We start from the raw sequence: 16318 nt of genomic DNA on the forward strand, positions 1-16318 counted from the left end.
TTATATATTTTCTTGTTTATTTTCTTGTGCCTGTTGTGCTGTGCATTTTTATGTTTCTATTTCTTTTGCTTTTGCCACTGTTGCTTTCATCAGATCTTGACAACCAACACGTACATGGTAAGAATTTGCCATTTTAGTATGCTGTGCTTTCCATCCACTTTTATTAGGTGCTTCTAGCTCTAAAATCTTTTTGTGTCTGGCTCCAATAGTTTCTTCTGCCTAAAAATGTTTTATTGTGTCTAGCTTTATGAGCAATGAGCAATTTATTGTTAATATTTACATTAGAGTAGTCGTATGACATTGCTTTATCAGTTCCAAATAAACAATATACCGTACAGCCACTCTGCCAAGTGTAAAGGAGGAAACACTACTTCAAGGGGTATTTTGGCAATTTAATTTTTTAACTTATAGATTGCTTGAGCTGTAGAAAATAACTATTCTTACCTCCTCCTGGTCCGTTGTAGGTCCTACTGCAGCTCCCGATTTGTCTGCTTCTAGTCCTTCACTGCTCCTGTCTTCTGCCTGCTTCCCAGACAAGTGCTTAGAGCAGGACCTGCCCGCTCAGTCAGTCACTGGACAAGGTTGATCTTTTTTCTACAGCCCCAGAAATCTATAAATTTCTTTAAAATGGCCAGGAAATTAGGCTGACAGCACAAAATGTTATAAAATGACAGCTACCGCTCACCTGGTAAACCCACCAGTACTTCAGGACTGATGCTACAGTGGTCCCTATGGTTTACTTTTCCTGCAGTAGTGACATCACATACATCCATGTGACTTCTACAGCCAATCACTTAGGGCTGGGCGGTATGGCCAAATATGTGTATCGCAGTATTTTTGGAATTTATGGCGGTTCCACGGTATATAACGGTATTTCCCCCCCACACACACACACACACACAAAATTAATTATTAGCCCAGCGCTGTACTGTCCCCATCGGGGTACTACTCACGTCACCCGCAAGCGCTGCCGCTTCATCCTCCAGTTTGTTGCGGCCGCCGACGCTGACACTCTATACTGTGCGGTATCCCTATACTGTATCCCTATGCCCGGGCTGCAAAAGGTAAACAAAATAAATTAACAGATGTTTAGACATCGGCCTTACGCTGGGGACGTGAACATCGGAGAGCAGTCAGCCTATCACCGGCCGCAGTGATGTTCCGCCTCGGCCGGTGATATGCTGAGCCCACTGTCATGTAAGAAGCCGGCTTCTTACATGACAGTGCGTTGAACCTATCACCGGCCGAGGCGGAACATCACTGCGGCCGGTGATAGGCTGACGGCTTTCTGACGTTCCATTCCCTAGGAAGCTGGTCAGGACCGACGGGGAAGGAGAGTTAAAGTTTATTTTGTTTACCTTTTGGAGCTCGGGCATAGGGATACAGTATAGAGCAGTGGTCTTCAACCTGCGGACCTCCAGATGTTGCAAAACTACAACTCCCAGCATGCCCGGACAGCCAATGGCTGTCCGGGCATGCTGGGAGTTGTAGTTTTGCAACATCTGGAGGTTGAAGACCACTGGTATAGAGTGTCAGCGCCGGCGGCCGCAACAAACAGGAGGATGAGGAGGGCAGCGCTTGCGGGTGACATATGAGAGTAGTACCCCAATGGGGACAGCGCAGAGCTGGGCTAATAATTGGGGGGGGGGGGGGCAGAACAGCGCTCGCGTGTCACATATGATTTATTCCCCAGCGCTGGGCTGACAATTCATTCATTCCTGAGGGGGAGGGGCCAAACCGGTATTGCGGTATGGGTTAAAATTCATATCGTGCAGCACAAAAATTTCGGTATTCGGTATGTACCGGTATACCGCCCAGCCCTACAATCACTGACCTCAGTGGTCTCTCTCCATACATACTAGCATCATGGCTGAGACCAGTGATTGACTCCAGGTGGATCTACAGCATGTAAATGCTGCAGGAAATTAAATAGAGACTGAGACCACTAGACGGTTGGTGATCCAGCTGCAGAGAATGTAACAGGTGAGTCATATTTTTTTTATTTTATAACATTTCCTGCTCTTGGCTATCAATTTTAATGTCCCGGAGGCCCTTATAAATTCTTAATAATATGACTTTGTTAACCTATATTTATCCTAAATTACCGTATTATGAAGGTCTTGTCCTGGAATAGTCATTGGGTCGATGTTCCTGGCTTGCGGGGCAGATATGCCGTATGACCTCACTTTTTGTGTATATGTGGTGCAGTGATGTTTTGATCTAATGTATTGTCTTACTGATTGGGTTTGCTGTGTGTTTTGATGATGTCTAGCAATGATATCACATTGGCAATATTTTATATTATGTGCATTATGTCTTATTGCACTTGCTAAGTAGTACTTTGGCCAGATGTGAGAACTGTTGTTGAATGTGTAGAATCTGTAATTGTATTTTCAATAGACATAAATGGTGCATTAGAATTAGAAGGAAATAAAGTTACTAGTTCGGTTAATTTAATAAAATGTATATCTTAATAGAAACACAGAATCCTAGATTTATTGCATCTATATAAACAATTACATATTGAAAAAATATATATACACTTGACTTTGGTTCTTGTATCTGGGGTCCGTTTTATGATATTATTGTTATTATCTGTAATGGCATATTTGTCCTTAAAGGGGTACTCCGCCCCTAGCATCTTATCCCCTATCCAAAGGATAGGGGATAAGTTGTCAGATCGCGGGGGTCCCGCGGCTAGGGACCTGGGATCTCTGCTGCAGCACCCTGCTATCAATACAAGTCTATGGGAGGGGGCGTGGCGGCCATAACGCCCCCTCCCATAGACGTGCATTAAGGGAGCAGGCCGTTACGTCAAGATGCTCCGGCCCCTGTATCGCTGGTCATTACGATAATGGCCAGTAATGATAGCGGGGTGCTGCAGCGGAGATCCCAGGGGTCCCCAGCGGTAGGACCCCCACGATCTGACATCTTATGCCCTATCCTTTGGATAGGGGACAAGATGCTAGGGGCAGAGTACCCCTTTAAAGGGGTACTTCTCGCCCCCTCCCATAGATTTGCATTGATGGGGCGTGGCCATGACATCATGAGGGGCGTGGCCGACCCCGCAGTGCAAAAAACAGCATTCAGAACATTTAGTTCCGAACACTGGCCAGTGGAGTACCCCTTTAAAGTTTACGTGCATCCATTTTATACATGCTTTTTAAAGGGATTGTTGGATTGCGTTATATCGTATAAACGTATTTGTCTTAGGGTAATGTTACCCTCCTGAGGACATTGCTATTGCAAAGAAACATGCAAAGGGGGCATGTGTGTTGTGTTTTTTGGCAAGTGGAGGCTGATGTGAATGTACACCTAGTAACAACGCAGGTTGCCAGGTGGCTACAAGGTTCTTCATTAGGGCTTATGTCTAATGACATACTTACATATACATGAATCACATCATACCTGATCTCTTTTTATTAGTGTGACATACATTATCTTTTACATTTATTACTTCATAAAAGGAACGTTTTAAGGGTTGGATTTGTAATAGGGGTGTCTTTGGTCCCAGGATTTATGCAGTGGTCTGGTGGCTTGTCACGCTCTATGCTATCTCATAAAGAGGGGTCCTAAACACCCGGACAGCAAGTCATATATGTGTGAGGTGACACTTTGCAGCAATGGGTATACTGTACACATATGACTGTCTATGAACATTACTATAGATTCAGTCCCTCAGAGGCTTTCAGTATTCTAAGAAGGTTATTAGCACAATCTGAAACTGAGTAATAGACAATTTCTGTGGGCCAGGTTTAGTTTTTGGTGGTCACATTCCACTTGTTTTGCCCATCAAATACATTGCTCCCTGTAGATTTCTCCATTTAACAAATAAACATTGTAAAAAAAACTTTAGCGAGATGAACACATTTCCAATTTTAATTTTGGGTCCTATTTGTAAAATTTGGTCAGAATCAAGTGCCCCGATTGGCCTGAAAATGGGCTTGTATCCAATCTTTTTACTGCCAAAACAGCGTAACCCCAATCCTAAATTAAGGTACGCGGTAGGAATAGGGTCTTTAACCCTTACCTAGTCCTTCAATTCCTTATCTCCTGATATTAATTGACAACTTTAATAGAACTACTTATACGAGACAAAAGGCATTTCAGTAAACAGCATCTGAATGATGAAATGCATATTAATAGTGGAATGACTGTGGGGATCTGCATCGATAAGGCTAGGTTTCCACACAGGTTTGGAGTACTACCACTGCAGTTTTTGAGCCAAAATCAGAAGTGAATCCAGTAGAAAGTAGAAGTATTGGTCATTCCTTTATATTTCCATTCCTTTTGAATACACTTTTGACTTTAGTTTAGAAACTCCAATGGCAGTTTGTTAAAAAGCGCCAGAAAATAACCTGTGTGGTCAGCATACAGCATCCTAAATCGTATGGGGCCCAAACCCATTTAGTAACTTCTTTCTTTTGTGTTGTATTAACTAGATGCTGGGAAACTGGACCTTTGGAACACTGGTCTTTACTGTCCTGGTATTTACAGTGACACTCAAGGTAATGTGTGACTGAAAATGAGAAAAATGATGAATGTAATACAATTGGGCTTATTAGTGGAAGAGGCAATAAGATAGCTCCTTTAAAAATGTATATATATATTTTTTTTAACCATAACTGCAGTTTACATTTTAGTTAGATATCTTACTGTCTAGATTGAATTTCCACATGTATTATAACAACATAGGATTGGGGTGGGTGGCGTATGGTTGAGGAGGATGAAATGACCTTGAGAGTGGTTTATGGAGGTCTGGTAAATGTTTAGAGCTGTTATGATCTGTTGTCATCAAAAATTTACCTATTGTTTATATCAAGTTTTTATGTTAATCATATGTTGTTTTTTTAAAGAAGTTCTGGTGATGTTTTTAATAATTTTTCCGTTTACTATCTATAATACAAAATAATCCTGAAATCTTGTCGTTTTCCTTCTGACCACTAGACTTGATATTAAGCGGAGACTTGATATTCTGTACAGATCACTTCACTGACAGAAGAGTGGGGAAAGACAAGATCTACCACTATTTACAGTAGCTGAAGCTCACATCGCAGCCTCTCCCTTGCCTGTAGAATGACCTCTGCACAGGTCACAGAGTATGCCCAGAAACCTCTCCTATTAAAGGGGTATTCCAGGCAAAAACTTTTTTTATATATATCAACTGGCTCCGGAAAGTTAAACAGATTTGTAAATTACTTCTATTAAAAAATCTTAATCCTTCCAATAGTTATTAGCTTCTGAAGTTTTCTGTCTAACTGCTCAATGATGATGTCACGTCCCGGGAGCTGTGCATGATGGGAAATTATCCCCATAGGAACTGCATAGCTCCCGGGACGTGACATCATCATTGAGCAGTTAAACAGAAAACAACAACTCAACTTCAGAAGCTAATAACTATTGGAAGGAATAGGATTTTTAAATAGAAGTAATTTACAAATCTGTTTAACTTTCCGGAGCCAGTTGATATATAAAATAAGGTTTTGGCCTGGAATACCCCTTTAATGTCAGTTGGTCAGCTCCAGGTCACTGTTTCTATGTCCATGGGGCTTGCTGTAAAATATATCTCTAAATGCTGTTAAAAACAATCCAGGGAAGAGCCATCCCCATAATAATGTGTTAGAAATAAAAGAAGACATTTCAGTATTAGTGTTGCTCGCGAATATTCGCAATTCGAATTTTATTCGCGAATATCGCATATTCGCGAATTCGCGAATATAGCGCTATATATTCGTAATTACGAATATTCCTTTTTTTTTTTTTTTTTTTTTTCACAGTACACATCACAGTGATCATCCCTCTCTGCTTCCAGCTTGTGTGGTGTAAAGAAGGCTCTAATACTACTGTGTGAGACCGGCGTGCGAATTTTCGCATATACGAAAATTTGCATATGCTAATTTTCGCATATGCGAATTTTCGCTTACGTTAATTTTTGTATATGTAAATTTTCGCATATGCTAATTTTCGCACGTGTGAATATTCGCATATGCGGAAATAAAACCAGAATATTATGAATATGCGAATATTCGCGAATATGACGAATATTCGTCCATATATTCGCGAATATTCGCGAATTCGAATATGGCCTATGCCGCTCAACACTATTCAGTATCTGGTTTTAATTAGTTAAAAAAAAAAAAAATGTGTGTGTGTATATATATATATATATATATATATATATATATATATACACACACACATATACAGTCTAGACATCCCTGAGTCTTTTTGGTCCTTGTGAATAAAGTTAAGCATAGCATACCCTAGTGCAGTGTTTCCCAAACAGAGTGCCGCCAGCTGTTGCAAAACTACAACTCCTAGCTTGCCCGGACAGCCTTTGGCTGTCCGGGCATGCTGGGAGGTGTAGTTTTGCAACAGCTGGAGGGACCCTGGCTGGAAAACACTGCCCTAGTGGGATATCTACCAATGATTTTCAAAATGCTATGTAGCAAAAAATCTATATTGGATGGGACAGGGCTGAGAGTGCACAATGTTTTAATCTATAAGGTGTATTGAGCATCATGTGTTGCTAATGTAACAACAGCAAGTGAATTTTTTTATGGTAACATTTACTAATATATATATATATATATATATATATATATATATATATATATATATATACACACACAACCTAACATAAGTTTCTTGCTGTTTTCAGCTTGCACTGGATACACAATACTGGACGTGGATAAACCACTTTGTCATTTGGGGATCACTTGTTTTCTACATAGTTTTTTCATTGCTCTGGGGAGGAATTGTCTGGTGAGTCTAGTAACACGGTGCTGGCATTTCTAAAACCATGCTTACCCTTTAGTTCTGGCATAACCATATCTAGACGTGTCTAGGAAGTGACTGCCAAGCATCTCCACCAATCCTTTATGGAGCACATCTGCATGAATAAGAAAACCATATAGAACTGTGATTTGCTGTGAATGACGTCTTCAATTCATATCACAATGTTAACCACAGAATAACCACAGAATAACTTAACCTGTGTTAAAGGAGATATCCCGTGCATCAAAATCTTCTGCCGTTACACCCATGTTGTTTAATATTCTGGCCGCCCCCGCGCATTATGGCAGAAGATTTTTATGCATGGGATATCTCTATTAAAAACAGAACTTCAATTGTTAAAATACTTGTGTGCATTCTAAGTCTGTATATTATACAATAAGTCATACTGAAAGTTACAGCTCAAGACTTATGTTAGGGTAGAGCAGTCAGTAGATCCCATCATTTTAAAGGAGTACTCCACCGTGAAACATTTTTTTAACCCCTTAAGGATGCAGGGTTTTTCCATTTTCATTTTTCCTCTTCACCTTCTAAAAATCATAACGCTTAAAATTTTGCACCTAAAATTCCATATTATGGCTTATTTTTTGCGCCACCAATTCTACTTTGCAGTGACATTAGTCATTTTACCCAATAAATCCACTGCAAAACGGAAAAAAATTCATTGTGCGACAAAATTGAAGAAAATGTCATTTTGTAAATTTTGGGGCTTCTGTCCCTACGCAGTGCATTTTTCGGTAAAAATAACACCTTATCTTTATTCTGTAGGTCCATACGGTTAAAATGATACCCTACTTATATAGGTTTGATTTTGTATTACTTCGGAATAAAATCATAACTACATGCAGGAAAATGTATATGTTTAAAATTGTCATATTCTGACCCCTATAACTTTTTAATTTTTCTGCCTACGGGCCGGTATGAGGGCTCATATTTTTGCACCCTGATCTGAAGTTTTTATTGGTACCATTTTTGTATTGATCGGACTTTTTGATCGCTTTTTATTCATTTTTACATTATATAAAAAGTAACCAAAAATACACTATTTTGGACTTTGGAATTTTTTCCGCGCACGCCATTGACTGTGCCGTTTAAGTAATGATATATTTTTATTGTTCGGACATTTCCGCATGCGACGATACCATATATGTTTATTTTTATTTACACATTTTTTTTTTTATGGGGAAGAGGGGAGTGATTCAAACTTTTATTAGGGAAGGGGCTAAATGATCTTTATTCCCTTTTTTTTTTTTTACACTTTTTATTTGCCGTGTTATAGCTCCCATAGTGGCTATTACACTGCACATACCGATCTCATACACAGATCATTGCTGTGCATTGACACGGCAAAGATCAGTGTTATCAGCGGTCGATTGCTCAAGCCTGGATTTCAGATTTGGAGCAATCAATCGCCAATCGGACGCGACAGAGGCAGGTAAGAGACCCTCCTGCTGCGTCCTAGCTGACCGGGATATCGAGATTTCACCGCGATGGTCCTGATCAGCCCTACTGAGCTGCCGGGAAGCCTTTACTTTCATTTTAGACGCGGCGATCAACATTGAATGCTGCATCTAAAAGGGTAATTAGCCCAAGGTCCCTGCTTTCATTAGCCTCCGGGACCGACTCTGTATGACGCGGGATCACAGCGTGACCCCGCGTTATATACAGGGGCCGGGCGCAGGGCATACAAGTACGCCCTGCATCCTTAAGAGGTTAAATCAACTGTTTCCAGAAAGTTAAACAGATTTGTAAATTACTTCTATTTAAAAATCGTAATCCTTCAAGTACTTATCAGTTGCTGTATGCTCCACAGGAAGTTCTTTTCTTTTTGAATTCCCTTTCTGTGTGACCACAGTGCTCTCTACTAAAACCTCTGTCCATTTTAGGAACTGTCCAGAGTAGGAGCAAATTCCCAAAGCAAACCTCTCCTGCTCTGGACAGTTCCTGAGGTGTCAGAGGTGTCAGCAGAGAGCACTGTGGTCAGACTGAAAGGAAATTAAAAAAGAAAAGAACTTCCTGTGGAGCATACAGCAGCTGATAAGTACTGGATGGATTAAGAGTTTTTAATAGAAGTAATTTACAAATCTGTTTAACTTTCTGGCACCAGTTGATTTTTTTTAAATGTTTTCTAGTGGAGTACCCCTTTAAAGGTTATCTTTTAAAATGAAAATTTTCTTTATGTCTGCCGTGCTGTGTGTTCTGAGACAAGCAGATTTCTTTTTGCCAGCCCCGCCAGCCTTGACTAATAGATCTCTCCCTACACCCAAAGAGGGGAGATATATCTATTAAGGCCGGTGGGGCAGGAAGGAAGACACAGTGGACCCCCTTGCTGACTTGTGATTCAGACAGCATGAACATGATGACAGGTTCCCTTTAAGATATGCATGTCAGTAGTGTAAAGTTGTAGTATGAGGGCCTGAAGATCACCCCACTGTTATGTTTCCATTTTAACTTGAAATTGCATCATTGACTACACAATACAATGTATATTATTTCGTTTTACAGCTATATTGCTTGTTTGCCTATAATGTTTCTGGTCCGCATTATGCCTTTGAAGAATAGATTTTGCTGTAGCCTTTTAACAAGGCACTTTTTTTGGCAGTAAAGTTCCATCTGATGTCTGGCTTTGAATACAATGCATGAGGGATGTATTTTAATGATTAATGCTTACTGTACTTTAGCCGGCATGCTATTATTCTACACCGGCATTGTGTTTCAGGTGGTTCATGTCTGCTCAGTGTCTGGGACCTGCTGGTGACGGCGATGTGAACTATACTCTTATTCAGGAATATGTTGAATACTTTTCTGTCAACAAAATTATTACAGAAAAACAAAAAGTTGCAAGCTTTCGAGGCAGAGGTCCCTTCATCAGGCGGGTTCACAAATGAATGACAAAGTGATGTACAGGACATTTAATGTTTTTTTTTTGCAGATAGAATAGTCTCAAAATAGGCATGTTTGATCGTTGGGGGTCTGATACCTGGTACCTCGGCCGGGCATCTGTTTGCCAAAGTCACAATGCTTACAATACGCAAGTACCCAGAGACCGTAAACTCTGTACATTTACTGACGTGAATGAGAGCTGAGCTGCATAAACTCAGTATGGCCACTACTTAGGGTGCAGCTTTATTTATGATGTATTGCAGGTACCCCAGCTGATCGTCCAGTGGCCAGGTGTCAGACCCCCATTGTTCATATAGTGATGGCCTATCCTGCGAATAAGCAGTCTGTAAAAATACTCAAGAGGGAATTTATCATTGCTTTTACCCTGTTTTTGTGGTGACCGAACACCGTATTTACCACAACACAAATTAAGGTGTAGAAAAATCTAGAAAAATCGTTCACTGATCTATCCTTGATAAATTCCCCCCAAGGACCCATACCTTGATTTATGACCTATTGCACAAACAACACTAGACACTTCTATACCACAGCAAAAGTGATATAGGAATATTTGCCCTATTATCATTCAGTGTATCTAATCCTCTGTATTTTGTCTTAAAATAATTTTTCCATAGTGGTGGAAAAGCACAGAAATTGCATGTAAACAGGGTTACAGAAACTTCAGATTGTTGTCAGATTTCTCATGGATTTCGATATGAAATTTTTTATGAAAAAATAACATTTAATCACCATTTGGCTATTACTAATTGGCTAATATGTTTCTTCCTATTTCAGGCCTTTTCTGAATTATCAGAGGATGTATTATGTGTTCATGCAAATGTTGTCGAGTGGTCCTGCATGGCTGGGCATTATACTTCTTATTACAGTCAGTCTCCTCCCTGATGTGCTCAAGAAGGTCATATGCAGACAGTTATGGCCTACGGAAACAGAAAGGATCCAGGTAATATATCTATGTACTAATAGTTGTTGTAACATTTAAATTGGATACTATATAGTCATTATTACTGGAGCTCTACAGTAAGGCCCTGTTCTCATCATGCTTTGAAGCGAAGTCACCGGTATACAAAAGTCATTGTGACGTATACTGTGAAATGGCCATATACTTTAAGAGGCCAAATATAGTACATTAGTGCATGAATTCGGTCTGTTCCCGAAACAGATACATTTGCCGTTGAGTCCTGTAAACAAAATGTATACATTTGGGAAACATAACAAATGCAGTCACTAGTAGACTAAGTTCAGTCTCATAAAGTTAATGGCGGAGCCATAGACATGCAGCTGTACATGTTACAGTACCAGCAACTTAGTCGCACAATTTGTTGTGATAGGGGCAGCAAATATTGCCACTGTAGACATTATTTAGATCTTCTTTTTTCTGTGTTTGTATAAAGAAAATTTCTCTAACCATTTCTTTACCTGCACTTGAGGTATTTAAGCTAACAACCATACTTACCTTCTATGCATTAGACAATTTATTATAGTAAATTGATGTTTAGATATTATTATGTGCTTCTAGTCTCCATGGTCTATAAGTTTATGTATTTATGTGATTTGTAACCAATGTCTGTACTACGGAAGAAAAGCTCAATATTAACTACATGTATACTGCTTGTATATTATGTGACATTCCTGATAACAATCTAAGACCAGTTAAAGGGGTACTCCGGTCGAAAACTTTTTTTTTTAAATCAACTGGTGCCAGTAAGTTAAACAGATTTGTAAATTACCTCTATTAAACTACAGAGGTAGTTAGCTGCTGTATACTACAGAGGAAATTCTTTTCTTTTTGGATTTTGTTTCTGTCTGACCACAGTGCTCTCTGCTGACACCTCTGTCCATGTCAGGAACTGTCCAGAGCATGAGAAAATCCCCATAGCAAACCTCTCCTGCTCTGGACAGTTCCTAAAATGGACATAGGTGTCAACAGAGAGCACTGTGGTCAGACAGAAAAGAAATCCAAAAAGAAAAGAATTTCCTCTATAGTATACAGCAGCTAATAAGTACTGGAAGGATTAAGATTTTTTAATAGAATAGATCAATTACAAATCTGTTTAACTTTTTGGCACCAGTTGATTAAAAAAAAAATGTTTTCCACCAGAGTACCCCTTTAAAATTCTCTATAAACCAAGTGCTGTGGGTACATTTGTCATAAAAAGTGCCCACAGTATATATGTACATTACACATTAGGATCAATGAGAACATATCCATTTACGTGTTATTGAGCTTTTATTACATATTAGACTAACCTGCATTAGCATTGCTTTAGTGTTTAACGAAACATCCCTTGTGTTTCTTTCTCCTTTGGCTTCCTTCCTATCCTGTCTCCTACCTGCTTTGCGTAAATAACTGCTCCCTTGCTTACACATTGCACGTGGGCACCTGCTGCCACCTTCTGGGGAACTCAGACTAAACAACCGTGCCTTTCTGTTGAGCAGTCCACCATCTTTATGCTTTCTCAGACCACGACCAATATAACTTTCTAATGGACCTAAAGGTGATACTTTTTTCTGACTTTTGCATGAATTTCTGGGCTTTATTTCTATGTTTCTATACGTGGCTTACTTTGATCCCTTTAACAATAACTACCTGTTTAGACCAGGAGCCGTTTTAAGCTATACTTGGTATATTATGCTACAGTATTAAAGGGGTATTCCGACTTGTTTAAAAAGATTGTGATGAGTTTTTTTTAGCAAAAGGTACACTGACAACTGACAAAGATACACTGATAGTTTGGTTAGGCAGCAATGAGATTGCCTGGCCACTGTATCACTCCCCCCTGGGCTTGGTGTTGTGACAATGGTGGTCGCTGCCCTGTTTTATGCCAATGTTAGTTCAGAGACTCACTCTTATCAAGTGGCCTTGACGTGGCTAGTGGGCTTGCACGTTTTGATCATAAGGTACACAAACAATCTGTTTTTTTTAAATAATGCTGAGAAGCAATTAGATCATAGTACAAGTTGTGGATGTACGGCCATGTCTGTTTCTCAATTTTTTAGTTACTTTTTTTTATGTTTTCAAGCAGACTGAGAACATTTCTTATTCATTTGGAATACCCTCTTTAAAGGAATACTGTAATGCAAAATAACTTATCCTTATCGCTCAGTTATGGATCGCGGGTGTCCGACCGATGGGACCCCCCGCAATCTCCTATACGGGTCCCGGCAGTCAGCAGAAAGGGGACATGTCCATCCACAGCATGACAGGGTGGCCGACACGACCCCCCCATGTATCCCATGAGACACATGGAGGGGGCGTGTCAGCCTCCGCGCCATGCGAGTACGGAACACTCCCTTCATGCGGACTGCCGGGGCCCCATACAGGAGGTCGTGGGGGGTCCTTCGGATAGGAGAGAAGTTATTTTGCACTACAATATTCCTTTAACAAAATAAATATGGTGAACTGTAATACCAGATATCTCAGATTTTGTGTGACATAATTAATTTACAGTTAAGAGCTAAAAAGGCACAAAATAACTATGGTTTTAGTAGTGATGAAGCATTTTACTTCTTGCCCGAGATAGGTGTTAAGTTCTGAAAACCATGGAACACAGGGTAGCTAGGTTTTATAGTAAAGCATAAAGTTGTACCAGCACCAACAGAAAAATTGCAGTCCATAGCAGCTATTGCATAGTCCCACCCTGATGCCCTAGTCATGCAACAGTCATATTCTATAGCAGTCTTTGGATAGTGACATTTTTTGTCAAAATCCGCCATGTTTTCTCCCCACCCATATGCTTGTTTATGGAAAGCTAATGCCAGAATTATAGGTACTATTGATCAGCTGATGTACACGTTTATATTATGCTATATGGATATACCGTATATATTCGAGTATAAGCCTACCCGAATATAAGCCGAGGCCCCTAATTTCACCTCAAAAACCCAGGAAAAGTTATTGACTCGACTATAAGCCTAGGGTGGGAAATACATCACCCCCCCTGTCATCATCCAGACCCCCGTCATCAAAACCTCCGTCATTATCACCCTGTCATCATCCAGACCCCCGTCATCATCCCCCTGTCATCATCCCCCTCTTCATCATACCCCCCCCTTCATCATCACCGCCTGTCAATCCGTTCAATCAGTGGTCTTCAACCTGCGGACCTCCAGATGTTGCAAAACTACAACTCCCAGCATGCTGGGAGTTGTAGTTTTGAAACATCTGGAGGTCTGCAGGTTGAAGACCACTGCCGGGCCTTCGTCATCATCCAGCCCCCCCCCCCCCTTTAGTTTTCTACTCACTTCCCCTCGGTGGGAAGGAAGGGTGAGCTGGTCCGGGCCATCTATGTTGCAGGGACCGTCCGGTGGGGAGGGTTAGTCGTTCCGAGCTGTCCGTCTTCACCGGGAGGCCCTCTTCTCCGCTCCGGTCCGGTCCCGGACTAATGATGTTGCCTTGACGACGACGCGCAGGGATGTCCCTGTGCGTCGTCGTCAAGGCAATGTCACTAGTCCGGGGCCTGGCCGGAGCAAAGAAGAGGGCCTCCCGGTGAAGACGGACAGCCCGGAACGACTAACCCTCCCCACCGGACGGTCTCTGCAGCATAGATGGCCCGGACCAGCTCACCCTTCCTTCCCACCGAGGGGAGGTGAGTAGAAAACTAAAGGGGGGGGGGGGGGCTGGATGATGACGAAGGCCCGGCAGTGGTCTTCAACCTGCAGACCTCCAGATGTTTCAAAACTACAATTCCGGGCATGCTGGGAGTTGTAGTTTTGCAACATCTGGAGGTCCGCAGGTTGAAGACCACTGATTGAACGGATTGACAAGCAGAGAGTTCACTCGAGTATAAGCCGAGGGGGGGCGTTTTCAGCATGAAAAATCGTGTTGAAAAACTCTGCTTATACTCGAGTATATACAGTAGCTGGCAGTCTGTGAATGTCCAGCCGCTAGTTATTTTATATCCTCTATTAGCTCTTATGTTGATGTGGATTTTGAGAAAACATGTATTAGACAAGATAGTTTATTTTCACATGGGGTAAACCCTCCTTGTGAATTTCACTCAAAAAACCTGCTGCAAATTACAGTGCAAATGTGCCCAGTGTCAACATAGCCTATTATTTATACCTGTTGACCCTTTTGTTTCCTCAGAGATATAGAGTACCACTGGTATCTGAAAGCCGCTCTCCCTCTGTGCTACTGAAATAACATGCTTGCTCAGCCAGACTGGAAGTGCATGTTAATGATTGAGTCAGACTGATAGTTATAGGACAAAGGAGCTGTTCATCCATGAGCTATCTAATGTGGGTGGTTACCTTCAGGCAGAAAATATACATTTAAAGGAAAAACAATCTTTAGTACAGGAATAAAAGCTATTAGAAAAAGGACCATTTTTGTCATTATTTGCACCACATGTGGATTTTCATACACTACTTGGGTGTGTGTGGATTATTGTTTAATGGCTCTCTTCCAGTGTAATCCATCAGCTTGTGATCATTGCCGGTGGGAGGAGCAGGCTTGGAAAAAACAACAGCAAAATCTTTGGAGGATTTATATGCCTTTGAGATTCCTTTTATTTTTGTCTGCTTCTATTATTTAAAGGACTCAAGTATTCCAAACAGCTGACGGATTATCATAGCATGTAGGGCACTAGCACGCACTCTACCTTTTATATTGGCTACTGTGGGGATACAATGATGAGGGTTATGCTAGGTGTAGTAGTGCCTGATGTTTGTGTCACATAGCTGAGTGGTGCTAAACCCCTGTTCCTCTGTGACCCATAACTGTTTTTCTAAACAAAGCTGCTCACACATACAAAGCACAGGAATGATACTTCAAGGTCTCTAAGAAAAACAGTTAATTAAATACAGCTTTAGGGTAGGGTCCCATACGCCATATTTTTCAATGGGTGCCGTGACTTCAATAGGTAGGAAAATAGGCAGCAGAAAATATGCAGCAAAATATGCTAGATGTGACCCTACCCTTAACGTGGTAGAGCTTAGAATTCAGTAAAATGTAGATTTGGTCACTATCCCTTGAAATATTGCTTTGATAACAACTTGGCTGAATGTTAGAAATCTTGAAATGCGGTAGCACGCGTACATTAAAGGGGTTCTCCGGTGCTTACACATCTTATCCCCTATCCAAAGGATAGGGGATAAGATGCCTGATCGCGGGAGTCCCGCAGCTGGGGACCCCCGGGATCATGCACGCGGCACCCCGTTTGTAATCAGTCCCCGGAGCGTGTTCGTTCCGGGTCTGATTACGGGCGACTACAGGGCCGGCGGCGTGTGACGTCACGCCTCCACCCCGTGTGACGTCACGCCTCCACCCCGTGTGACGTCACGCTCCGCCCCTCAATGCAAGCCTACGGGAGGGGGTGTGATAGCTATCACCCCCCCCTCCCGTAGGCTTGCATTGAGGGGCGAAGCGTGCATCACACGGGGGCGGCGGCGTGACATCCTTTGGATAGGGGATAAGATGTGTAAGCACCGGAGAACCCCTTTAAAATAACTTCTGCAGCTGTGTGTGCATTAGAGGGGTACTCCGCACCTAGACATCTTATCCCCTATCGGATAGGGGATAAGATGTCTGATCTCGCCTGTAGCACCCCAAACATCCAGTGCGCGCAGCAAACTTTGCTCTGTGCCAGATGACTGGCAATGCAAGGCGGAGGCTTGTGAA

General features: G+C 41.5%; 1 protein-coding gene across 18 annotated transcripts in view; it reads left to right on the top strand.

Moving 5' to 3' along the window:
- ATP11A (ATPase phospholipid transporting 11A) overlaps positions 1-16318 on the top strand; it is a 268432-nt gene that overhangs the window by 229986 nt on the left and 22128 nt on the right. For 8 of the 18 annotated variants that reach the window (XR_008888568.1, XM_056555787.1, XM_056555786.1 and 5 more), the window contains 4 exons: positions 94-117; positions 4443-4508; positions 6662-6765; positions 10474-10639. Coding sequence is in view for 12 of the 18 variants with exons in the window: in XM_056555787.1 (XP_056411762.1) it covers positions 94-117; positions 4443-4508; positions 6662-6765; positions 10474-10639 (360 nt within the window). In the remaining 6 variants the exon portion in view is untranslated. Of the gene's footprint in view, positions 1-93; positions 118-4442; positions 4509-6661; positions 6766-10473; positions 10640-12105; positions 12195-14785; positions 15462-16318 lie in introns of those variants that run through there. The other 10 variants (XR_008888571.1, XR_008888572.1, XM_056555790.1 and 7 more) reach the window with 9 other exon arrangements.

Source organism: Hyla sarda, chromosome 2 (assembly GCF_029499605.1).
Source record: "Hyla sarda isolate aHylSar1 chromosome 2, aHylSar1.hap1, whole genome shotgun sequence".
Classification (NCBI taxonomy): Eukaryota; Metazoa; Chordata; class Amphibia; order Anura; family Hylidae; genus Hyla; species Hyla sarda.